At 37.2% G+C, this 25735-nt stretch overlaps 1 protein-coding gene across 2 annotated transcripts in view; it reads left to right on the top strand.

Moving 5' to 3' along the window:
- The window catches only part of OLFM3 (olfactomedin 3), a 48415-nt gene extending 22939 nt beyond the window's left edge, over positions 1 to 25476 (top strand). The window contains exons 1-6 of one of the 2 annotated variants that reach the window (XM_042873738.1): positions 7130 to 7264; positions 11594 to 11740; positions 13518 to 13673; positions 17342 to 17561; positions 23381 to 23487; positions 24161 to 25476. In XM_042873738.1, coding sequence (XP_042729672.1) covers positions 7136 to 7264; positions 11594 to 11740; positions 13518 to 13673; positions 17342 to 17561; positions 23381 to 23487; positions 24161 to 24838 — 1437 coding nt within the window. In that variant the 5' untranslated portion in view covers positions 7130 to 7135 and the 3' untranslated portion in view covers positions 24839 to 25476. Of the gene's footprint in view, positions 1 to 7129; positions 7265 to 11593; positions 11741 to 13517; positions 13674 to 17341; positions 17562 to 23380; positions 23488 to 24160 lie in introns of those variants that run through there. The other variant, XM_042873739.1, reaches the window with a different exon arrangement.
- Positions 25477 to 25735: the final 259 nt, after the last annotated feature.

Raw genomic sequence — 25735 nt, forward strand, 5'->3', positions numbered from 1 at the left:
CCAGGTTTATCAGCAGGTTTCCCTGGCCAAGTGGGTTATTCCCGACAAACGGATGAGGTTTAACAAAAGCAAGTGTAGAGTCTTGCATCTAGGGAGGAATAATTGCATGCACTGGTACAGGTTGGGGGATGACCTGCTGGAGAGGAGCTCTGCAGAGAGGGCCCTGGGTGTCCTGGTGGATGACCATGAGCCAGCAGTGTGCCCTTGTGGCCAAGAGGGCCAATGGCATCCTGGGGTGCATTAAAAAGAGCGTGGCCAGCAGGTCGAGGGAGGTGATCCTCCCTCTCTACTCTGCCCTGGTGAGGCCTCATCTGGAGTACCGCATCCAGTTCTGGGCTCCCCAGTATAAAAAAGACAGGGATCTCTTGGAAAGAGTCCAGCAGAGGGCCACGAAGATGGTGAAGGGCCTGGAGCATCTCCCCTATGAGGAAAGGCTGAGTGAACTGGGTCTGTTCAGCCTTGAGAAAAGAAGACTGAGAGGGGACCTGATCCAGGTCTATAAATATCTAAGGTGTGGGGGGCAGAATGGCGAGGCCAGACTCTTTTCAGTGGTGAGTGGAGACAGGACAAGGGGAAACGGCCGGAAACTGCAGCATAGGAAGTTCCGCACAAACATGCGCAAGAACTTCTTTACAGTGAGGGTGACGGAGCACTGGAACAGGCTGCCCAGGGAGGTGGTGGAGTCTCCTTCTCTGGAGATGTTCAAGACCTGCCTGGATGCCTACCTGTGTGACCTGCTGTAGGGAACCTGCTTTGGCAGGGGGGTTGGACTCGATGATCTCTGGAGGTCCCTTCCAAGCCCTACAATTCTGTGATTCTGTGATTATTTCTGTTAAGTGCTAAAAATCAGAAATTAAACTTTTAACATTAATCTATTAGTCTAGATAATAACTTCTAAAGAAGATTGTTCAATTTTATTTATTTTTTGGTTGCTTGTTCTGAGATTTTCAGAAACTAAGAACAGTACTTCGGTCCTTATTTTTAAGTACATCAAAGTTAGACACTACTTCATTCTGGTAAACTGCAGTACCATCTGAGACTATTACTGATATGCTTTCTTTTTCCTTTTGGGGAGGATCATGAAGTCATTATAGTATTTAGATTGCTGACACCTGTCCACACCAAGATGACAGCTCTGCACCCATCCAACCACTTTACAGAGCTGAAAAGTATTTGGCCATTACCCAACTAGAATATTCTTAATTTTTTATACTACAGATGTACAGATGTGCACATCACTAACTTTCTCTACTGAGTTTCCATTCAACTCATCTCACAGAATAACACATCTCTTAGAACACTGATCAGTGAGTCAGAAATCTCATTGTCCAGAGGCAGAACTTAATAAAGTAATTTATCCAATCCAAAAAATTGTCATGCCTCTTGGGCAAATCATGCAATTCACATTTCGCCAATCACTGATTATGATTAGTTGACTATAATGAGCAAAAGCCATTTGCAAAGTGACTGCCATTTAATTAATTTACTCCAGATCTGAAATTTAGCAGTTTACGTCCATATTTCTCCATGAATAAATTCAAGCTGGGTTTTGCCGAAGTTCCTTCCAGGAAATAGCTCATATTATCTGTAAAATGTGCAAGAGGTAGCAAAAGAAGCACAGCTCTCAGTAGAGATCATTTAGAAAACATATATATTATTAACGGCCTTCTACCTGAAATGATCATTCACTGCATCAAGTTTTAAATCTGCAAAATCTGTTTCCTAAATAGTCTGAAATAGAAGAAAAGATGCTACAGCTAGTTAATGATTTTATTATTATTTTTATGTACAAAGTCAATGTCTTCAAAATTATCTGTCATGATTTATGCATTGTGCAGCTTCTCGTTATTACTGACTACTGATTTAAGGAATGCACTAGTATCTCATTTCCTTGCTCCTGTAACCCCCCTTCCTACTCTTCCTCCAAGAAACCCTGTAAGAAATACGAACACAGAGAGCAAAAGATTCCACAGAGAAAGCATGTTTTCAGAGATAGTACTTCCACCATTTTTTTTTTTTTTTTACTCTACGTAACATTTCATTAAAGAAAAAACACCTGCTTCTTGCAAACAGTCCAAGGACATTCATCTAGTCTGAAAATGACAAATATCATCCCAAAGCACTGAGGTAGGCTCTCTCTGCAATCACTCATCTTATTTGTGGCAGACTATGTGGTATATTCATAAGAAAACATAATAATTTGCTAGCCCATCCAAAGTAAAAAGTCAGAAAAAGAAGCACCCATGAAATGCAGTTTCTTCAGATTTCCACTTCCCACTCAACCTCTGCAATATTTTCTTCACTCTCCTATTTCTGTCACACGATCTTCTTTTACAGAGAGTTTAAATCATTTTATCCTAGTTATAAATCTAAAACTGATTTCCAAAGTTAACAGTGATGGATGATGGCACTTTCCTATTGCTATTTAATTGCTTCAACACCAGTGCTTTGATAAATTGGCTAAAATATATCTTTTTTTTTCCCCAGCTTCATCTTAATAGTCTTTACTTTCATGGTTTAACCCTCTTGGAGCATTTAAAAATGATTTTGTAGTCAGTAATGTATTTGATGCCAGAAAAGATAAACCTTGGCAAGCTAGATTGTTGTAATTACTTCTGTGTTACATCTCTGACATTGCAGAATGGCAAATCAGACCACCTTTACTGGAACAGTACTAACCCACAACTTGTCATGTACACATCATTTTTTAATTACTTTAACACTGGATATAAATATCTATTCCTTCTTTACATCTGTCCTTCTTTCCAGTTAAACTATTCTCATATACTATTCTCATATTCTGAAAGTTGATAATCCTGTAGAACACAGGATTACCAGAGCTTTAAACATTTGCCATTTGATCCCCTAGCCACTTCATCCTTGACTTTCAGAAAACAGGCCTGGCTCCCTGCAAGTGCTGGCTGTGCTGGCTGCCCAACCTCATGACAGTTCAATTAAACCGATCACTTTCACAGGGTGTAGATAGGCTGCTGTTCTCAGTAAATACCTCACCTCCGTTTTCTGACACACAGTTGCATTCAAAGTCACCCAAAACACTGACTTTATTCAATTACAGCAAATCCACTGATTTTCAAGGCTCTAGCTCATCTCCAGGATTGTATTTTCTACCATCACACTGAATTTCAGCATCTGAATACCTGAAAACCAAGTTCCTCTTAAAATTTACTCTAAGCAAAAGCCAGCTACCTCAGCTATGTATAGCACTGAGGTTTACTCTCTCCCTGCATAGAATTATACGTATTTTGAAAATGGGAAAAAAATTACAAGTGATCAAAAGCATTAAGCATAAGGATTATCACAGGGGGGGATTATACGTAAATCCTTATATGCAGCCCCATAACAAAAGAACAGAGAAATTGCAGTATCATTTCAAATCTGAGCAATGCCAGGCCTGGGAGCATATGGCATTGCACTGGCCTATTCTGTTGCTCTTCATGTCAAGAGAAGGCACCCTGAGGTTCTCCAAAGCCTGCGGAATATCAGCCTCCGCTGAGAGGTAAAGGGCTCTCAGCAGAATTTTTCATCAAGCTCTGAGCAGATGTCTCTTTGTTGTTGTTTTTGTTTGTTTTTGTTTTCTTTTAAGTGAGCATGAATAAACTAGCTCACCCAGAGAAATCAAGACAACAGGGATGGGTAATTAAACTGAATTCTTTTTCTACCTCTAGCACCGTTTTTATATTGCACATCTGAGGGGAAAGCTTTTAAGATAATACTGAGTAAAATATAAATGTCACTGAAAATTCAGATGGCAGGAATTCAACCAGAAAAAAAAATATTTTCACTTCAACTAGTCCCCCTTGCACTTGTTGCCCAGCTCTTTCAGTTAACTGACAACTTTCCTAATGCACTGTGCTCAGCCTCCTCCTCGTTTCCAGCAATTCACATCATGAACTATGCCCACTTACATGAAAATGCTAAGAACTTCTTCCTTCATTCAAAGGGAGTTAAGAGTTATCCTGAAGCCAGAAAAAAAAAAAAAAAAAAAAAAAGGATAACCAAGGCCATTTCAGAAAGAATGTCACCTTGAAAGAAAGCACGGACAAGGATAGAACAGTCTTATAGTAAGCCTTCTCTTGACACACGTACCATCAGTGGAGATGCCTGACTGTGATATGTCACAAAGATGAGGCTGGTGAAAGAACATAATCTTGGAAGGACACTTGCCTCTCCATCTGCTCAAAGAATCTGGCTATTACCACTCAAGTGACACTGCAAAGCCAGAGGTTTGTCTTAAACAAAAATGTAGTGTTAGATGAAACGGCTTGCCACTTCTCAAGGTTTCTGAATTCAGAGAACTGGAATCGAATAGAAAGGGCAAAGGCACTTCCACAGTGCTGAAGGTGGACCAAGAATTTTAATTGCTGTTCAGATTCTGAGAACTTTGGCTTATATACACATTCATCTTACCTGAAAAACCAGCAGTGCCCAGGAACAAGACTACTGTAGTAACACATCTCCGAATTCAGCCTACTACAGAGTCACCACTGGAATATATGATGTGAAGATGAAGAAACTAAACCCTACAGAAGACCACAGTATGAAGGGAAACTTTGATGTCTGCACAAGAGCTTACTCTGTCAACTTGTCAAAGTACTAACTTGTCAAAGTACTAACTTATTGAGGTTTAGGGTTACTGATTTTGCTCTTCTTCAAAGGAAGCTATTTAAGATATCTGAGAGATGAGTGTACAAACACTTTGATCTTTCTGCCTAAAATGCAATGTTTCAGGCTGAGTATTTATGTTGAAATTAATATATTTTCCTACCAAATAAAACTATTTTTTTGTAGCATTTACCCAAGAACATGATTTTGAATTCTATGAACTATTTTGGAGTAAGCTTTTTTCTTTTTTAAGCACACAGTTCTGAGCTGACATGAAGGTTAAATTACCACTCCTGACCTTCTCTATTTCTCTTTCTTACTATCACTGTTTCTTCTCCTCCAGCTGGGAGATAGTTAAACTTGTTCATGCATTTATGTGCGTTCACCTATTGATGACTTTCAGGACATTTGCCTTGTTGATATTTCTAACACTGATGGTAGCTACTTTTTATTGTATCAAGTTTATCACACCTGAGCTGTGATAACAATGTTATCAATTTGCGGTAGTATAAGACAAAGTCACCAAATATTTAAGGTCCTAGAAAGGCATTTTTGCAGCTTTCTAATGTAAGCTACCCTAACACCGATTCTCAGGCTAAGTTGCTTTAGCAGACTCACATCTCTCTCTCCAATCTACAATTGCGTCACTGCACTGCAGTGCAAAAGTGCTTTAAAGCCCTTATGCACTTGTAGCAGATCTAACTTCAGCACCATGGGAATCCAGATACCACTTGTATGGTAATCTGTAATTAGGAGCTGTCAAGAAACATGGAGGAACATCTCTTGCTACACTATCTTTAAAGATGTATCTAGGAGCAATACCATCAATCACAAATAAGCAGGTTTTCAGTTCAGTGAGTAAACTGATTTTTGTCATGTCTATATTTATTTAGGGATGCTAGCAAAAAAAAAAAAACACTTATTTTTTTGTGCAGCATTTGTATAAAAAGCAAATAAACTAATGTTTTCAGATTTCAAATGTAGCTCTTCAGTGAATTGTGGTTTTCTGAGTATATAAAACACTTAGCAGCTCACCTGCTAAACGTCTACCCAGAAAATATTACATTTTGGGAAACAGAATTTCACTGTGTATTTTGTTACCAAATCTTTATGCTTGAGGATCCCTTATAAAATTATATGGCAGTCTCCAATGTGATTTTCTATTTCTTGTTCTAAAATGTAATTTTCCATACGTTTTCGATAAATAACTATAATGAAGTAGTTCTGAATGAATGTTGGGAAAGTTTAACCTACATTTGGTGCACAAGCTCTGAGGATCAGTAAGAGTTTTTGCAGGACTATAGTAAGTTTAATAAATGCATTTGTGACTGCACTTTCTTAGGAAAAGGCAACCCTTTCAGTTTCACTATGGGTTTCTTTTGTGCAGACAGTCCAAATTCAGAAACATACCAAATCCATGGTTACTTCTGGGAACAAATACAGCATTCTGTCTCTGCAAATTTTCAAGCAAGTTCATCCAAAATAACTGCCATTATAAATCCTTGTTCAGTGTTTCTTCTTTTTAAAACGATTCTTTAAAAGAAAAAAACCTGTAACTACCCCAACAGTACAATGATATAGAATTTCTGCACTCCTTTTCTCTGTGCTTTTCTTTCCCTACAGTTACTAAGTTTCTAAAAAAGATAAACTGCTACTGACAGTGGAGATCACTCTACAGCACTAGAGAAGAACAGATTTAACAGCAGATAAGAGCCAAAAGAATCCTCCAAATGCTATAGGAGCAACCCACAGTTTGTTTTCTGTTCCTACCCAAATGGCAGTGGAGACATATGGAGCCTGCCAACGCAATGATTCTCATTAGAGTAGCACATACACTAACAGAAACACTGAACAATATGAACTTGTACTACTTCAGTACTCTTTTACGAACAACAATTATCTTAGTAACAATCTTTTCAAATTATTAAGTCACTGAATGTTTGTAATTTATGTGAGATCAAAAAATCAAGGAATATTTGGAAAGGTTTCTGAGAATACTTTTGTGGTTCCATTTGCAGGCAGACAGCTCTCCCCATTCTTCTGTCTGGGACATGTATAGTTCCTATATCAGATTCTGAAATATTCCTGAGCATATTTCTGCCACATGAGTAATAGGGAGTTGGGGACTATTTCTGCTTGGCTTTGTGATTATACTTTTGAATTTCAGATAGGGATACTTACAATTCTGTGAGGACTAAGCCAATTAAGTGCTAATTGATTTTCTAGCACTTATAAAGAGGTAATTCACCCATCACATCTCCCACTGAAAACAATAATGACTATTAAAGGGACAGCATAAGATCAGTATTGTAGTCAAAAGTTCTAAATAAATAGTCATAGATTATTTGTTAGTGAGAGCAAATAAGGATCTGAGTTTTTAATGGATGATTCAATCTGAGTTCCTCGCTCTCCATTCACTCTGTGGCTGCTGTGTGCTGCAGTCCCGCCTCTCACTGCCAGCCTGCATCAGAATGATAATCAGTCACTATGAAAACTCATTAGCTCCACAGCAATGAGTCCTCCACTGCTGAAGCTTGGTGTTGTTCTTAGCACCATGACAATGATCTCTAACTGGATGTCCCAAATTCTCCCATCTCTGGTAGGACTAAATACCACCAGACTACCCACTTCAGATACTCTAGTAAGTAGCTTTGATGTGTTGCAAGCCATCTTAATGCTGAACTAGAATTTAAGTGCTAGCAAAAGCTTTACTCTGTTGCCTCTTTGTAAATCTTTTTAATACTAACCTTCCTATCATCACTTAATGCATGCTACTCTTTGGGCATCATAACTTGGTGAGCATATTGTGGTCTTACTATGGACAAGAAGATATCAAGTAACATCCTTAAATATTTATGAAAAAAATGTTTTCATCTTGAGGGTGAAATGCTAAAAATAGTACAGCAGCATCATTTTATTTGCCTAGACATTTTTCCTTTGTTTACTGCTCCAGAAAAATGTAGTGCATTATTAAAGAGAACAGATTTCAGGCAGTAGATTTCTTGTTAATTTTTGTCTGCTATACATTTTTCCTTATTGGAACACAGTAAAACAAATAAGTAGCTGTTAGAAACAAAATAGAATTAGTACTAAGAGGCTGGGTATCAGAAAATTAGAAAGGCAAGTAACAAATGACACAAATAGCAGTTTGTATGGCTGATGATCTTATATAGCAGCATCTGTTAAAGACCACATACAGAAAACCTGTGATTAGCTATTCACGAAAATTGTAAATAGCAAGCACTTAATTGGACAACAAGGAACACCATACTGGTATTCATAAGTTGAAGTAAAACATAATTTTTCCAAATGTTTAGTGAACCGCTATATGTTAACTGCAATCAGATGTTTATATAAGTGTGTTATGTAAAATGTAAATTTCACTATTTGTACAGAAGATTGCTATGCTCAGACTTTTATTTTTTAGCTGTAAAAAAAAAAATGATGTATTTACAGATCAATGTTTAATTGAATATATGTATGCAGGAAAAGCATTACTGCAGGAAATCACTACATTTGGGCTTTAAATGTTGCTACTTAAAACTTAATTATGCTGTAAGAAAGAATTCTGTTAAGTTTTAGAGCAGCACAAAGCTGAGCAGATGAGGAAAAATTCCATTTTCTTTCAATGTAACTTATGTCCAGTGAACTAGAGTGCAGGTGGCAATATGATATAACAAGAAATAAGGTTCCCTAGTTTAAATCCAAGTTTAAAGCTGCAACTGAGTAGCTGAGAGTTTCACCCTAGTTACTATATAATATAGGCATAAATAGTTATAGACACACACATCTATCATTATATATGTTTACATATTCAGATTCAAAGTAGTGTGAATTTGTGCTTCCCTTCACTCCAAAAAAACACAAATTACACAAAGGCCTCATAAGTGTTATTTCAGTGATGCAATTTGCACTCATTAAGTGCAAATTCAAACTGTGAATTTGCAGATTTGAATCAAACTGTGTTTCAAGAGAGCTAGCACGAGTGCCCTAAGATCCAGGGACACAACCATAGAATCCTTATTATCTGAGGTTGGCATCATCTGCCAAATGGAAAAAATACCATCTTCAGTCTGGTGGGGTTTTGGCATAAAACCAAGCATCTCAGGCTTTTCCTTAACTTCAGCTGTTGACTGACAGACTTTATGCCCCGGATGTTTGACAATGCTGTAGTCCACTAACTGCTGCATCACCAAGCTGCTGTCATCCACTGTCAGCTTCCCCAGTGATCAGAGCAGCATAAGCAGTGCTCCAGAAGTTTTCTTCTAGGATACATACAGCTCAGAAATGTCAGGAAAACAAAGTAAAACCTCCTCATCTTCACTAACATTTTCTCCTCCTCTCAACTGGAACAACAAGGTGAGTCAGGGCAAAAGGCCTCCTCACCAGCAGTGACTCCGTCCCTGGACTGAAGTCACGGGACAAATGGACAAATACTGTCTATATCTAAGCAATGATATGAAGTACACATGTTGTGATTTGTCCTGTCACTAGTAACAGTGGAGGCTCCTATAAGAATATCTGCAATTGCAAGTGAAAAAAAGTACAACTTTTTGAGTTAAGTGAAGTGACTGCATCGCACAGCAGCCTGCCAAACCAGATTAATGCAGTCTTGGAGGAGATGCCTCTGTTTTCTCCCAGTTTCCAAGAACTAGTACGATTTATTATCATTGCTGCTGTTTGCCAGTTGTTATCTCTTTCCTCGTTTGTTTTCTAAGGCCTGTCAGCAGTAAGTCTGCATCTGAAGAGTAGATTCAGTAGCTCTCCTCAGGTTTTGATGCCTGCTAGATTTTCCCCCACAGCAGTTTCTGCTTAAGACAGGGCTTAAAGGGCAAAGCAAAGAAAAAATAACAATCCATCCTACTTAACAAAGGAACCCTAATGGGATAAATACAGGTAAACACAGACTACCAGAAAGAACTGCAGCCTATACTGGGGGTGTGACTTCAGCAACTCATTTCTGCACAGCTATTCCATCACAGCACACTCAGACTGTGCCTGAAGGTCTTTTTTTGTGAGATTTTTTTAATCAAGTCACAATTAGGTTGAGTTGATCAATAATCTATTTTTTCTTAGACCAGACACAGACACATTACATCATTAGAACCATTAAGTTCCATTGACAACACAGCCTGGACTATAACTGCCTCACTATAGACTGTGTATGATGGTGCTGCCTCATCCATTCTCCTCTGTACAGAACTCATTCACTGATGTACTAAACTGAATGCAGTAAAATCTAAATATAGATTTTAACATAGATATCACAAATATCACAATCTGTGCACAAATCATACTGAGTATTCCTGTCCTATAGGACTTATCACAAGCTCTAGGTTCCTGAACTTCAACAAAAGCTTGCTCCTGCGTGGCCATGCTGTCTGGGCATCAGTTCTACACAGAAACATAAAAACTTGTGGAGTGAACAGAGCTTACACTTTGCAAGGGTTACCAGCTTTGATGGGCTTCAGCTGTTCCAGCCTGCAGTTTTAGTATCTGCTCAAAACCAAATTAAACTACTTCTCCAGCTGTAAGTTTGATTCTTATTTTTGTATACATGTATAATTAAATTCCTTTTGCCCTAAAAATTAAGTACATCATAGAAGTGAAACCATTTAGCACTGGATATGCCTTTCTAGCAAATTCTAAGGCAAGTTTAGCTGTCCCCTATTTACAGTCATCTATGTATGCCTTCCTTTTCCTTGCAAAACAGAGGAACATCACAAATCTGAATTTTTCACTACGTTCCACAGTAGAAGAGATCACTTCCATCTTCACTGGCTTCCTCAGAGGAGTCATTGTAAGGAAAAAAAGTTTGCCTGCTAACACCGAATTGATTCCCGGAAAAGTAATGCTAACTTCCCTACTAATTTCAGTCTACAGAGACACTGCATGTTTTCTGAGATGAGAAGTTATGCAACTTACTCCTCCCTCTATGCATCAGTAGAAGCTTGCTGGTTTTAACAATCAATCTCCATGCTGACAATTAGTGCAATTTTATAGTATAATTAGTAATTGATTTCAACTACATCCAGAAATATTTCAGTGCTATCCATTAGCAACTGTACTTTGAAATTCAGTTAATACTGTATTGTTAGGAAAAAATAACACTTCATATTAATTTTAAATTACAGATTGAGAAAACAAAAATATTTCTGGTGTCCATTACTCTTCATTCCCTCACCTGACTTCATTCATGTAATTACATAGTCCCATTCCAACACTCTAAGACCTCCATACTTTCCATTAAACAGACAGATGCCATTTTCACAAAGTGCCACCAAAGCTTCAAAGGCATTTTAAAGGAATGCTAGGAATTTCCAGAACTGTTCTGTCCTAGTGAACCACAGTTCAGTGTCTTAACTGCATTATGCCATATCTGCCATCACTTCCCTCCATCTAAACTAACCTGGCACTTCTCAGCACTGCCCTGCAGCAAGCCTTCTCCCTTCAGTGTGAGCACAGCTAAAGTCAATGGAGAACAGTTTTCTGTGCTGCATCTTGAAGAGCAAGCTTGCTAACCCCCATCCAGAATCATGTCCAAACCATCTTCCTATTGCATGAGTCACATATACTGCACTCTCTCTTTGGGATTTTATATTTGTTCTTTTCTGACTTTGTTGTTTCCATTAGTCTAAAGTAAAAGTCATTCAGGCTGAAAGGACATATTTGCTCTCTGTTAATGAAAAACCAAAACATTGCTCTGCAAAGAATTAAATCAACCAGCTTGCGCTGAATCCCAAGCAGGAAACTGTTCTCATCACTGGAAACAATGCTCACAGCACACTGCTAAAGATGTATTACGAATCTGAACAAAATCACCAGTATAGTTAAGAGAATAATGAGCAATGACTAGGAGGAATCTCGCTGCAAATATATACTGCAAAAGTAAGCCAAAATAGGTAGTGTTTTCAAACAACAGAATCAGTTCAGCTCCCTTCATTTGTATTATTACCATTGTGTGTTACAGACTCAAATTAGCCCCAAGGAAGGGTGGCAAGTTTATAGTTCAGCCCAGGATCCTGATGGCCGCTGCATTTGTACAGTTGTTGCACCTGAACAAAACCTGTGCTCAAGAGATGCCAAGAGCAGGCAACTTAGACAGCTGCTAGAGAAGGTAAGTCTGCCCAAGGAACTCCTTCTTCTGTTCAACACATTTCCCACAAAAATCCACTTCTTTCTGTTACCTAACAAAACTATTTCTTCAGGGTATGTCTCCTATCAGTGTTTTCAGCACCTTCCCAAATTTTTGTTGTCGTTGTAGCATACCTTTGCCAACCCAAGCCACTTGCCTAGCAAACTGAAGTTGCATCTTCTCTTATTCATTCCTCCCAAAAGTTTTCCTTACACATAGTCAGGACTGATTTTCCCTATGTTGAATATTACAAATCCCACCTCAAACTACCTAGTTGTTGGAGGGCTTGAACTACAGCTTCTGCTTCAATTATATATCTTTTGAAGGTCATTCCTTGCCTCACATCAACTAATAATTAATACAGGCAGGACAGCATGATCAAAGCAGACCATACAAAAGAGAAATATGCTAATTTGCTTTTACTTATTTTCTCACTTACTATCTACTTTGTTCTCTGGTTACGCAAATTTTGCCCAAAAACCCAAGATCTACTCCCAGTACCAACCACTGTTGTCTATACTAAAACTAGTACAGTGTTATGTTGTACCAAAAAAAAAAAAAAAAGAAAGAAAGAAAATGCTGCAACCATGAAAACACAAATTATTGTCCTGCATTCTCTGCGTAGTTAAGTCAATAGTGATTGTAGTGCATAACCTCAGAGTAGGAGATATGAGATAGAAAAGTTGAACAGCAGCAGCAGAAAGCAACATACAATGTAGACAGAAAAAATGTATTTTTAGCATATCGTATTTTTTCAGTATTGTTCCAGCTAAAAAAAAATCATGTCAGTGTTAATGTAATGCCAGATCCTGCAGATTTGTTCTCCATAAGCCTCTGTGAACTTCAGTGGAAACTTAATTTCAGGTTTTGACCGAGCCCATAGCATAACATGCAGGTTTTAGAAATATTTCAAAACTTAACAACTCCCTTTCTCAGAGGAAAGTTGAAACGGGGAAGGAAACAGAATGCTTGCTAAAAAAGAATAACTGAAGTTGAAATATATGTTATTTCTAAAACTGGCAAAAGCATTGCTTTCTTAATAAGTGGTGTTAAAATATAAATTTACTGTAGATGAAAGTTCTTGCCTTACTATAGTGGAAGTGCCAGCAATAGCTACAAAGTTGTCCTACATACAAAAGTTGCCTGTACATTCACTTCTTCTCATCTATTAAAAAGTTTTTCTACCATTAGAACAATTGGCTAACATTTCTAATCTTATACCCATTTATAAAATCATAAGCAAACACCAATTTAACAATAAGGGCATCCCAGCTTACAATGCCATGGTTTCCTTCTACTGAATTATTCTACCAACAACTACTAGCTAAAAATCACTCAGCAAACCTGTCCAAATTTTAGTCCTGTCCGTCTTCAAGGGCCTGGAAGAAAACACATGCTACACAGAACATAGTGAAGAACAGTCAGCACCTATCACAGAAGACAAAATAGACTCCCATGCTTAACAGCAATTTTCCAGACCATCAAAAGTGGAGCTGAGAAGCTCTTCCCCCCCCACCTCAAAGAAACTATCAAAATCCCTAATGGCTCTAAGATCTTACTCCTGCTAGCCCTCTGTTAGCCCTGTTTCCCAAAGTTGGTACTGTCATGTTATGAAATTTAAAACTTATACTGTGGTATAAATGACTCACAACTAAAGCCTTGCCATAAGCACATTTTATTGCCTGACATTTAACTACTTAACCAGGAATAAAAAGTAAAGCAACAAAAAGTGCATTTAGAGAGTGTTCTTCTTTAACAGGTTCAGAATATGTCCCAATCTATTGAAGTTTTAAATCTACGGACTCAGAGGGATTTCCAGTATGTTTTAAAAATGGAAACACAAATGAAAGGGCTGAAGGCCAAGTTTCGGCAAATTGAAGATGATCGGAAGACACTAATGACAAAGCATTTTCAAGTAGGTTTTATTTTAACAATAACTTTGAAAGCCTGCTGGAAGCAATGTACTAAGCAGCAATGCATGGACTGCTAAGATCTCAGCTTGAAATGCTCGTACAAGAGCAACATTAAAAAAAGAAAAGAATAATGAAGTTTCCTTCATGATGATAATCTTCTGCTCTGTTCAATTTAATTGTGCTAGGAAGAAACTATTAATTATTAAAACATTAGAAAAATGTCCCTAGAAACTGAACCCTGTTTTTTTTCTGTACCAACGTGCATGTCATACTGAAAAATTATTGTTCAAGATACACTGATAAATGTAAAGATCCAAAGAAAATAATATCAAATAAGTAGAGAGTTCTGTACTTTTTCTGTTACCTGATATTTATTGCAGCTGAAAAAAAAGAAAGCCAATAATAAATCAGTTGTTGTAATTTTTATCCAGTACAGTTAAGATCTAATTTCATATCTAAAGGTTTACTATTTTGAACTTGGGATAGGAGAGGAGGGCAATGATTTGTAGTCACACCTGTGTGATTCAAGAAAGACTTCCAGAGAATTGTAATGACAAAAAAAAAAAAAAAAAAAAAAAACCAACCCACATGAGCCAATCTTTTCCTGAGTAGAAAGTTCACAAAATTTCATTGTATACTTTGAAATAAGCTATCTGAAGCACTCTTAAGGAAAAAAATAGAAAATATGCTCTACAAATACCAGGTGTAATAAATGGATACTTCTGGTCTGCAAGACAGGATCTAGAAAAAACATTCTGTATACTAAACTATTCTTAACCAAGTATATATATATATTTTTAAGTATTTGTGAAACAAAACAGACTTAGTTTTCTAATCAATGAGGTAAATAATTACATAATTTCTTTTTCAGATATACTGAATATCCAACAGGTCTTAGTAATATCAGGAATTATTACGCTAATTATCTGACTACCAAATTTAATATTTTCTTGCATCATTCTTTATATTGGAGTTTGAACACATACATCCAGTCATTTTCAGGCAGTAAGAAATGTCTTTTTTCCTTTTATCACTCATTGCTACACCACCATGTTATCTGTGTAACATCATTATATATTCATTATATATTCTGCATTCCTGTTCTAAACTTACTTGGGAACAAAATATCTAAATTGACTGTCTGATGCTTGACATCAAAGGTAGTAGATTTCTGCAGTACTGACCTTTTCAATATTTGATATTTGTATTGGTCAATCATTTAACTTCCATTTGACAGTTTGCCAGGTGGACGAAATAGATTTTTAGACATCTAAATGACAGAATAATTTGAAAGGTCAACATCACAATATGCAGCTAGCTTTCTGAAAATTGATCGACTAAATTTCCAGTCCTTCTCAACTGAGACAAAGAAATTCATTCTTAACATAGCATTACCTCTGATATCAGCAGGCACTAAGTGCTAGGATATGTCTACCACTCTTCATACTGCAATACAATCTAATTCTTGTACCATCATAGAAACAAGTTAGGGAGTGTCAGAACACTTTTTTTTTTAAATGAAAACAGCTAAATCATCTTTTTATCATTTACTGAAGATGTTCTAATGTTGTGGCTCCATATTTATGACAGTACATAATTTGCTCCAAGTCACACTTGAGCATATGGTCATACTTATGTCAAATCAGCATTCATGCATTCACTGTTTCTCTTATACACATTTTGCTGAGTTACAATCTTTTCATTTTTTTCCATCCATGGTTTATTCAAGGTTTTTGACTGTTTATGGCTTCACAGAACCAAAGCCTAAGTTCATCACCTCCAAATTAAATAACAACTTGGGCTTCTGAAGCTATGCTTCCCACGTCACAAAGCCTACTCTTGCTGTCATGAAGAAAACAATAACTACTTTATTTTTACAGATAAAGTAGACTAAAACCGAGCTTTTACTAAGAACAATCAAATAAAAGTAGTTTTAGCTGTAGAAGAACTCAATAATTCAGCTATTAAAACATAATTTGAAGACCCACTGACAACAAAATCAAAGATGAAAAGGAAACCCTTGATTCTCATTAATTCATTTATAACTATTATTATGCTTGAATTAAAAATGCTAATTTCTAGCTATTAAGATGATCTGTGTGCAAAATACCCTTCTGAACACCACACGTAGGTCTTTATTTTGAACAAATAATTCCAATATGAAAGGAATTGTTAATGCCCCATGGATAAATTAGCTGAGCGATGAATAAATGCTGCATACCCTCTCAAGCAATTTTCAAACCTGTTTGAGAAGTGAAAACTCAGAGGTAGATCTTCAACCATTTGTAATGGCCAATCCCATCCACTTATTTCATATTTCCTTACTAGCAAAGCATTCTGTTTGGCATCAAATTATTTATTTTTGAAATGCTTTACTATGTTCATTGCATCCCATAATACAAGGGACTTAAAAAAACATGCACATGCATCTCCATGCATCTGTTATTGTGCTAACCATCAGGCTTCCATCTAGTTCTGTTCTGCTTTCCCTTTTAATCTCCTGACTACACTCCAGCCATCCTTCAGGACTGTATTTTCTAATCCCTTCTCAATAAGCCCTCCCTGGGTGTCCTCATCTGTTCCCTATCTCTATTATCACCTCATACTAGAACCTAACATGTCTCCATTTCCACCTTTTTTATTGTTTTGCCCAGTCTTGCATCTCCTCATGTCTCCAAGGATTTGCTCATGGACATCCTGCTGTTTTCACAAATTAAAAACAGATATGCAAATCTCTGTGTACAGCTGATATATCAAGGACAAACCTGCATGCTACTCATAAAAGAAAATATTTTGATTTTAAGGATTCTTTGAGGCTTTCTACACAGCAATGACCAAGAAAAAAAAAAAGAAAAAAACACCTCAAGCAACCTAAGTTAATTATAAACATTAAGATTTATATCTTCAAAAACTAATTACAACATAAAGAATGATTAGGCGGAGAAATTCTCAAAGAACATGACAGCAAAGTCTGAGAAAGGGTCAGCCAGAGATTCCAAACTGAAGCCTTACTTCTTTAAAAATCACTTAAAGACAGGATTGGCAACATAACACCAACTGCACATGGCAATAAAATGATTTGCAATATTTCAGAGCATAAATAAATAAATAAATAGAGGAAGCTCAAAGGCTCCTAGTGATGTACCTGTATGACAAATACTAATCAGTTTAAGAACCATGGATTTATTTTTTTTTTCATCAGAAGAAAGATCTATATGATTGTGGTCAGATCAGAATAAATAGGACTCAATATAGGTTAAGAAAGAAATGAACTTGGTATTTCTAAGGAGTGAAATAGAATTTAACAGTTTATCTGCTATAAAAACAGGTATGACATCTTTGATGCTATTATGTGTTCAAGCCTAATCACCTTCTCAAGAAAGATACAGTCAGTCAGGAGTTTATACATTTTTGGTTTACATCACTTGAAGGTAATCATGTAACACAGCAGAAACGAACTGTTCTCTCATGCATTTTATCTACTGCTTAGTGCCACTAATTCTGAGGTTTCTAAAGCTTCTGCAACAAACAAAAAAAAATAGATCCGTAGCTAAAATGAATAATTATTTTCAAGTCATTTTAATAATTAGGCATAAATATTACATAATGGAAAATGAGAAGACTGAATTCCTCTAAACTGCTCTAACGCACATCCGATTGCCTTTAACAGGAGTTGAAAGAAAAGATGGATGAGCTCCTGCCACTGATCCCAGTTCTGGAGCAATACAAAACTGATGCCAAATTAATCACCCAGTTCAAGGAGGAAATTAGGAATCTGTCTACTGTCCTCACTGGTATTCAGGAAGAAATAGGTGCTTATGACTACGACGAACTACACCAGCGGGTGCTGAGTTTAGAAACAAGGCTTCGAGACTGCATGAAAAAGCTCAGTAAGTTTAAGATTTCATGTATGATTTGATCCCTCTGTTGAACGTTTATGATTTTTCTCAGTAGAAAGAAATTTTCCTTCACAGTGAAAGACTGTATAATATCCTGATTCATGCTATACTAATAAATATCAAAAGTAACTCATCTTAAGGACAGTCCTATCAATAGATTTGCATTAACGTATCTTAGATCAACATGTATCCTACTGTTTACAGAAGGAATTATGATGGAAGAAACAAAGAAAAGCAACTTAAATCTAAGACCCTTACATCTGGTTGGAAAGCCAAAAAGATTCTTTCTAAAAGGTTCAGACACATATTCCTATTTTGAAGTTGGAAGTAGAATGGAACAAATTTGGTGTTGTCAACATCATAATAATGATCCATATTTCACTATGACTGAGAGGGCAGTCCAACTGCACTGTCTTTAGACCTGTAGTATCAGCACTAAGACAGCTAAGCCATTCTTTAATTTGCAATACAACATAATTAGTATTACATCTATATTGTATTACATCTATATGGGGAATAAAGCATGACTTCTCTAAAAAAATACAGCATCAGTCTATCAGGAGCACCAGACAACATCAGAGACCCTCCATCTTCATTGCTCTTGTACTAGCTTTAGTAAGAAAAATTCAAAGTTCAGCACCTCCAAAGCTCAGCACTAGATCAATATTACCTACCAAAAATAGATGTCTGAAGTATTATTAAGCTTCAGCCTTAACCTTCATTACCCAAATAAGGGCAACTAGTACCTACCTACTTCACAACCATAATAGAAGAATGCATCCCAAAAGAAATCCATGCATTCTGAGATACCTGAATGAATCACTATTGAAATCTTGGGTGCTATAGGGAAAGAATAAATACTTTCTAAGTTAAGAAAGAGCACAAACGAAAGAGAAGCTCTAAGATTCCTTCCTGTAATCAGTATCTCAGTAAACAGTTACGGGATGGCTTACCTTCAAAGGCTATATGTGACATGAAATGCATAATTAAATTTATAGGCAGTCCTTTCATTTTTGTGAGGCAATAGAATGAGAAAAAAAATCTAGGTTAGGTTACACTCTTAGATTATTTATTTTCAATGTCTTCATTTTAAACTAGAAATAGCACCATGACAATAGGCTAAAATGCATGAAAGACTTTGTCAAACAAATTTCTTATAGTCTTATTTTCCCCTCAGTACTCATAGAATAGCATATTACTACACTAACAGAAGGCAGAGAAGAGAAAATAGTTACATTATAATATTGCAGCAAGCAATAAAAATCATAAATAATATTTTCAGATAGTGTTCCTTTAAGCTCATCAGGCAACAAAAGACCATCATGATATGCTTAACGAGTATCTTATTTTTCTTAGATTTTATGGCGTATCATATACCTTTAAAACTGGGTAGTAAAGTGACTACAGTACAGAATAGATTTTTTTTTTCATCAGAATGACCAGATGTATTCATATGAAGACTCTCTTCCCAGATGTCTACTATTTGCTTAATTTTTCACCACATTTCCCCTCAGATATTCTGAATTCCTGCAGCATATTCTCTCTCTTGATGTACTAGCGTATCACAGAATCACAGAATCACAGAATCACCCGGGTTGGAAGGGACCCCAAGGATCATGTAGTTCCAACCCCCCTGCCTAGCAGGGCCACCAAACATACACATTCAGATCAGGTTGCCCAGGACCCCGTCCAACCTGGCCTTAAACACGTCCAAGGACGGGGCATCCACAACCTCCCTGGGCAGCCCGTTCCAGGGCCTAACCACTCTCCTAGTAAAGAACTTCCCCCTAACATCCAACCTAAATCTTCCCTCCTTCAACTTAAAACCATTTCCCCTAGTCCTGCTGTTATCAGCCCTTTTGAAGAGTTTACTCCCCTCCTGGGTGTAGGTTCCCTTCAGGTATTGATAGGCTGCAATGAGGTCACCCCGCAGCCTTCTCTTCTCCAGGCTGAACAAGCCCAACTCCCTCAGCCTGTCCTCATAGGGGAGGTGCTCCAGCCCCCTGATCATCTTAGTCGCCCTCCTCTGGACCCTTTCCAAAATCTCAATGTCTTTCTTGTACTGAGGGCTCCACACCTGGACACAGTATTCCAGATGGGGCCTCACAAGAGCCGAGTAGAGAGGGACAATCACCTCCCTGTCCCTGCTGGCCACCCCTCTCCTGATGGAGCCTAGTGTAGAAAAGTTACATATATTAAATATATGTTCATGAACAATAGAGAGTTTTTAAATAATTCTGGAGCACATCCATGCCACCAACACACTAAAGATAAGCATAATAACCTGTTCCTAATAAATGGACACTTCCCTGGACATCCTTTCTCCTTCGCATTCTCTGAAGTCTTCATTGCAGTTCTAGTCAGTAGGGAATTAACTTTCCTGATAGCATCCCACTTGCTGCTCTGTTTAGGATTTGTGACTAAGCAGGTGCTGACAACACACCAACGTTTTCACTAGTGCTGAGCGGTGCTTGCAAAGTATCAATGATTTCTCTTTTTCCCAGTGTTCCCTTCAGAGTGGGGTCACAAGTGGGGAAGAAATTAGGAGGAAACAGAGCTGGCTCAAACTGGCCAGAGGGTTATTCCTTGCCACGTAAGCAGCATGCTCAACAATAAAAACTAGGAAAGCCTGCCTTTCAAAGCAGCCATGGGTCACACTTAACTAATTGGGCTTAGATGCTTAAATTAATTTTATTTTCTTCTACTAATAGTGGTGATAAAATCCTTTATAGTAGTTTAAAAACAGCTTAATTTAGGCTTAACTGCAAACAGCTCCTGAAGAACTGTTGTGTGTTCCAGTCATATGCACCACAAGATATGACCCAGCTGTGACTGCCCATGCCAATCTGACAGCTAGAAGCCTGCAGCAGCAGAAGGCAGATTGGCCACAATGTTACACAGGTCCTAACTCAAACCTTAACAGATTTTGTTGCGTTTCATAATATAATTACCTAACTTGCACGTGTAATAGCTATTTTCCATTCTTATCCCTAGCAGGCATTTTTCACCATTATAATGCATTATTTGTATTGTCCCGGCCACTTAGAGATCTTCCATTTTCACTGGCAGCAATTTCAATTTTTATTAGCATACAATAAGCAGATGTTGTACTCTCCCTGAGATTTCATAATTACCATAGCAGTTGCGATAACTGAAACTCACTCCTTCCCTTTGGAACAGGAGAAAGCTCAGGTTAAAACTGCTTAGAAATCTAGCCATGAAACTTTAAAATGGAGCACATGAAATAAAGCAAGTAGAGAAAGTCTGTATGACTGCATATACCACAAGTGCATACTGAATTATGCACGTACAGGTCCTTCACTAGCAGTCATGAAAGGTATGCTTGTGTGAGTGAATGAAGATTGCACAGTAAGCCTAAGACCATTCTGGTCTGTTCAGTAAAATGAAAAAAAAAAGAGAAGCAAATACTCTGTAAAAAGTTATTTACTGAAGTACGAAGACATGATTCAAGTAGATATATATTGGATTCATTTGCAGCTATAGCTATAAATAATGTATATAATATATATCTAAACTATATAAAATATAATATAAAAATAGAATATATATGGCTATATTTTGCATTAACACTTTTTGTTAAAAAGTTCAAGATTACAAAATTCCACTTACCCCCAAAAAATGCTGGTGTATCAGTGACAAAAAAGGTATTAACGAAGGCATACAATTACTGATTGCAGTGGTACTTGCACTCTCAAAGCAACCTTCCCAGTGTAATTTGGAGAGATCTATTAATATCTCCCAGTACAAAACTGTTCAATAGCAAGTTTTATCATTATCTCCATCTTGTAGATGAAGAAATAAGTCAGGAAGGATAAGTGACTTTCCCAGGGATTACTTGGCAAGTCACTGCCCTCGTGCCATAGGATCCACAGGCTTCTTCTCATAGAGCTCAAGTGACTAGACTGAAGTGCTTCCTGGATTTGTATTATGCAGGACAACAGTCATGCACCCATTAAGAACTGATTCTTTGTTCCTTCATGTAACAAAGTAACATCACAACAAATTTGATCATAATTTGGAAAGTGAAATAGCTAACGGACTCGGAATTCGTTTGTGCAACAACTGAAAATAAATTGTCATTTTCCCCTCTTTATTACCCGCACTAAATGCAATGCTTATGAACTTCAGAAAGATGATTTGGTTGTTTTTGTTTTATTTCTTTTCTAAGTCCTTCTATTAATCATACACTTAACTTGGCTTACGTAGCAGCCATCAACGTCTATTTGCATCAGAGCCTGGGAAGATCATATATTCCTAGCTATCTTCAAAATAGCTCCTGTTCAGTTTATTTTCACAACCTTACCTAATAAAGATCTGTGCAACCAGTTACTTATTAAAAAAGGATTTCTAGATACAAAGATTTGACTGGAAAAAAAAGTCCTTGCTAGTTTCATAAAATAGAAAAATCAAAGCTTGATGCAATCTTCTCCTTTGAACTGAATAAGATCACTCTCAGTCCTACATAACATTTGTTTCCCACATTTCCCATTGTATAATCAGTGAATATTAAGATGTTATAATTACGAAATAAACAAGAGTTAGGCAAAACAGATTATGATAACAAAAAGAGAATAGACAGAAAGCTTACCCAGATATTGGGCTCACTTACAAAACTCCAGCAGAGTAGATCTCCAGAAGAGATCCTTCCCCACTGGTAGCCAGCTCTTATGTAGGTCTTGGAGCCAGGACAACAGTCATGCAGGCTCCACCCCTTCCAGCAGCACAGGTGAATTGCCTTCACCTGTGCTCCTCTGGCTGACTCATGGCTCACCTCACATGATCAATCAGAAGTTCAGGCCATGACTCAGCAGTTCCCATACACCTATGTAGATTGCCTTGTACACTATAGCATGACCAAATATCATGGCGAAACACTTACTTATAAATTTGAAAGAAAAATGAAATGACATGTTACTTTTTTCCCCATTCTTATAAAGCATTCTTTCTTTAAGGATGCTACTTCACTGAAATATCTACACATCACTGTGATATTAAGTCTCTCACTAAACACAGATTCCATCAGGGTCTTGCTGCTAATATGTTTGTTATTTATGTCTCCTGAAATATAGACTTTTGGTTCATTAATAAGGTCAACAACCAAGATCATATTGATTTTCATTATTTCCTCTTAGCCTGACACAACAAGTATAACATATTAGAAGCCAAATGATACAGCCACAGTTGCTGAATAATTCTCATATTCAATTTTTTAGCCTCAGCCAGGCCCATAGTACCAGTCCATCTGTGTGTATAACCCCAGGGTAGAGACAGATGCAGGCCTGCACTTGTACACAGTGGTGCATCTGTGTAGAAGATGCATTGTCTCATTTTTACCTCTCTACCCTTCCCCTCATTGTTACCCTGATCAATGGAAAACTGAAACATTCATCAATTTAACCTTTCACTGAACTTTCTAAAGGCAAAAATAAGTCTTTTCATTTATTATTAAATGTTACTTGTGTCAACTGAGAAGACATTTTACTAGGCTATATTTTTCTTCACACCTAGGAAATGAAAACATGCTCCAAAAGACACAAAACCAAAAATATATAAAGGTTTTGTTTTCATTTTTTTTAGTTTTTGTGGTCTTCTTTTGTCTCTTTGTTTTGTTATATTTGTATTGTTGCCTAATTCAAAAAAGTTAATACAATGAAGATGACAATTCTTCAACCTAAGTCTAGCTCCCTGGAGCAACTATTTAGTTTTGAGCAGTTGGTCTAGTGCTCTGTCTGATGTCAAGGAGGGTTGTGTAATTATGTGCTTTAATGCATTTGTTTTTCTAATTTCAGCGTGTGGCAAATTGATGAAAATTACAGGCCCCATTACAGTCAAGATATCCGGAACCCGATTTGGAGCCTGGATGACAGATCCATTGGCATCAGAGAAAAATAACCGAGTATGTTAAAACTCTGAATATCTGTGTCCTTCTAGAGTTTTATTTGCTTTATTTTAATTTTTAAAGAGATTTTTCCCTTAGGAAGCTACACTCGCCAACATATTTCTTCCATCATTTTCACTGCTAAACATCTTCAGAGGGAAACCAAAAGTGTTTGGGCAAAAATATCTAAAGGCTAATGTTAGCATAGCACATTTGTGCCATTTCCTTTAATGGCATCAGGGATGATATAAACCTATCCAAAGCGAATATATATTTTATTTCTTCCTAAGATTTTATTGATCTCAGCTCCTTAAGAACTTAAGTAATTTAATACAAACATCATCACCTGTACAGCCCCCCCTCATAATACAGCATTACAGGATTAAGCCCTACATAAGCTGAATACTGACCACTGGCCATAATGCACGTTATGCTACCGTTTACATCTGCAATAGGATCCCAGTCTGGCCATCATAAGAGTTCATTTGCGTAAGTAAATCTTGATTTGGAAATCCAAGAGTTCTCCATATCTTTCTACCAGGAATTTGGATAATATTGTATTTTGACAGACTGCTGTGCACCCAGAACCTTTTTCCTTCTTTCTCAGTTAGATATTCATCACATCATATCACATTCACATGCCTGAAATTGTGTTCCAGATATTCACATCCAACTTTTGTTTTCTTTCCAGGTCTGGTACATGGATAGTTACACTAATAATAAAATTGTCCGTGAATATAAATCAATTGCAGACTTTGTCAGTGGGGCGGAATCAAGGACATACAACCTTCCATTCAAATGGGCAGGAACCAACCATGTTGTCTACAATGGCTCCCTGTATTTCAACAAGTACCAGAGCAACATCATCATCAAATACAGCTTTGATACTGGGCGGGTGCTTGCACAGCGTAGCCTTGAGTACGCTGGCTTTCACAATGTCTACCCCTACACCTGGGGTGGCTTTTCTGATATTGACCTGATGGCAGATGAAATTGGGCTCTGGGCTGTGTATGCCACCAACCAGAATGCAGGCAACATCGTTATCAGCCAGCTAAACCAGGACACACTAGAGGTGTTGAAGAGCTGGAGTACAGGCTACCCCAAAAGAAGTGCTGGAGAATCCTTCATGATCTGTGGCACCTTGTATGTTACTAACTCTCACTTAACGGGAGCCAAGGTCTACTACTCTTACTCCACCAAAACCTCCACTTATGAGTATACAGACATTCCTTTCCATAATCAGTATTTTCATATATCCATGCTTGACTACAATGCAAGAGATAGAGCTCTCTATGCTTGGAATAATGGACACCAAGTCCTGTTTAATGTTACTCTTTTCCACGTCATTAAGACTGATGACGACACATAATTCTTTCACTTTCGCTTCCCTCACCCTCTCCCATCTCAAAACAGCCTCATTTGTGAAAAATTCTAAACACATCCATTTCTCTTAATTCCATATCTTCTTCATTTCTTTTCTTCATTAAGAAAAAGTAACATTTTCTACCATGCAATGCATTTCAAATATGGCTGTACCTGTCAAAAACAACTTGTTGGAAATAGAAGCATCATAACTCATGATTCCACAAGGTACTGACAGACATTGTTGTGAAAAACACTACAAGAAGTGGCTAAGGACAGTTTAAAAGATATTGATCTGCCTTATTTTAGAGTCAGAGACTAATGGTGGCTTAAATGCATGAATGTCTTTTTTTTTTTTTTTTTTTAACCTCATTTTTGTTTTCAGTCTCTTGTTAAGCTCCAGGAAATATTTTGGTAATGTAAGACATATTGCACATTGTATTTTTTATTTATTCTAGAAGAAAGATTTAAGAATTTAATTTTACTTGGACACAGAGTACAACTCATTTTGCCATCACCCAATTCCAGATGTGGTGCTGTACAATATGTTTTTAAATCTCTTGCAAACATTTTATCAACAGTATGTATTTCTACCATTGTAACCACCATTGTGCAATTGTATCTCTTCACTTATGTGAAAGTAAACTAAGTACTATTTTTTATAAAATATATTGAAGCTTAATTGCAGTTCTGGCTATGGATCAGTTGACAGTGGCAACTCAGAGAAGGTTGTTATTTGTTAGAAAAGATGGTTCAGTAGTTTTTTAGGTGCACGATCCCCATTCTCAGCCTTGCTTGGAACACCCCTTCTTTCTCACCACTGGTGCTAACTCAAAAATTTGTGATTTTGAAACCTCATGCCAATCCTTGTAAGACATTGGCCCCGGCACTGGGTCTGTTTTCC

This window comes from Lagopus leucura, unplaced genomic scaffold (assembly GCF_019238085.1).
Source record: "Lagopus leucura isolate 7727_CA_CO unplaced genomic scaffold, USGS_WTPT01 Super-Scaffold_100009, whole genome shotgun sequence".
Taxonomy (NCBI): domain Eukaryota; kingdom Metazoa; phylum Chordata; class Aves; order Galliformes; family Phasianidae; genus Lagopus; species Lagopus leucura.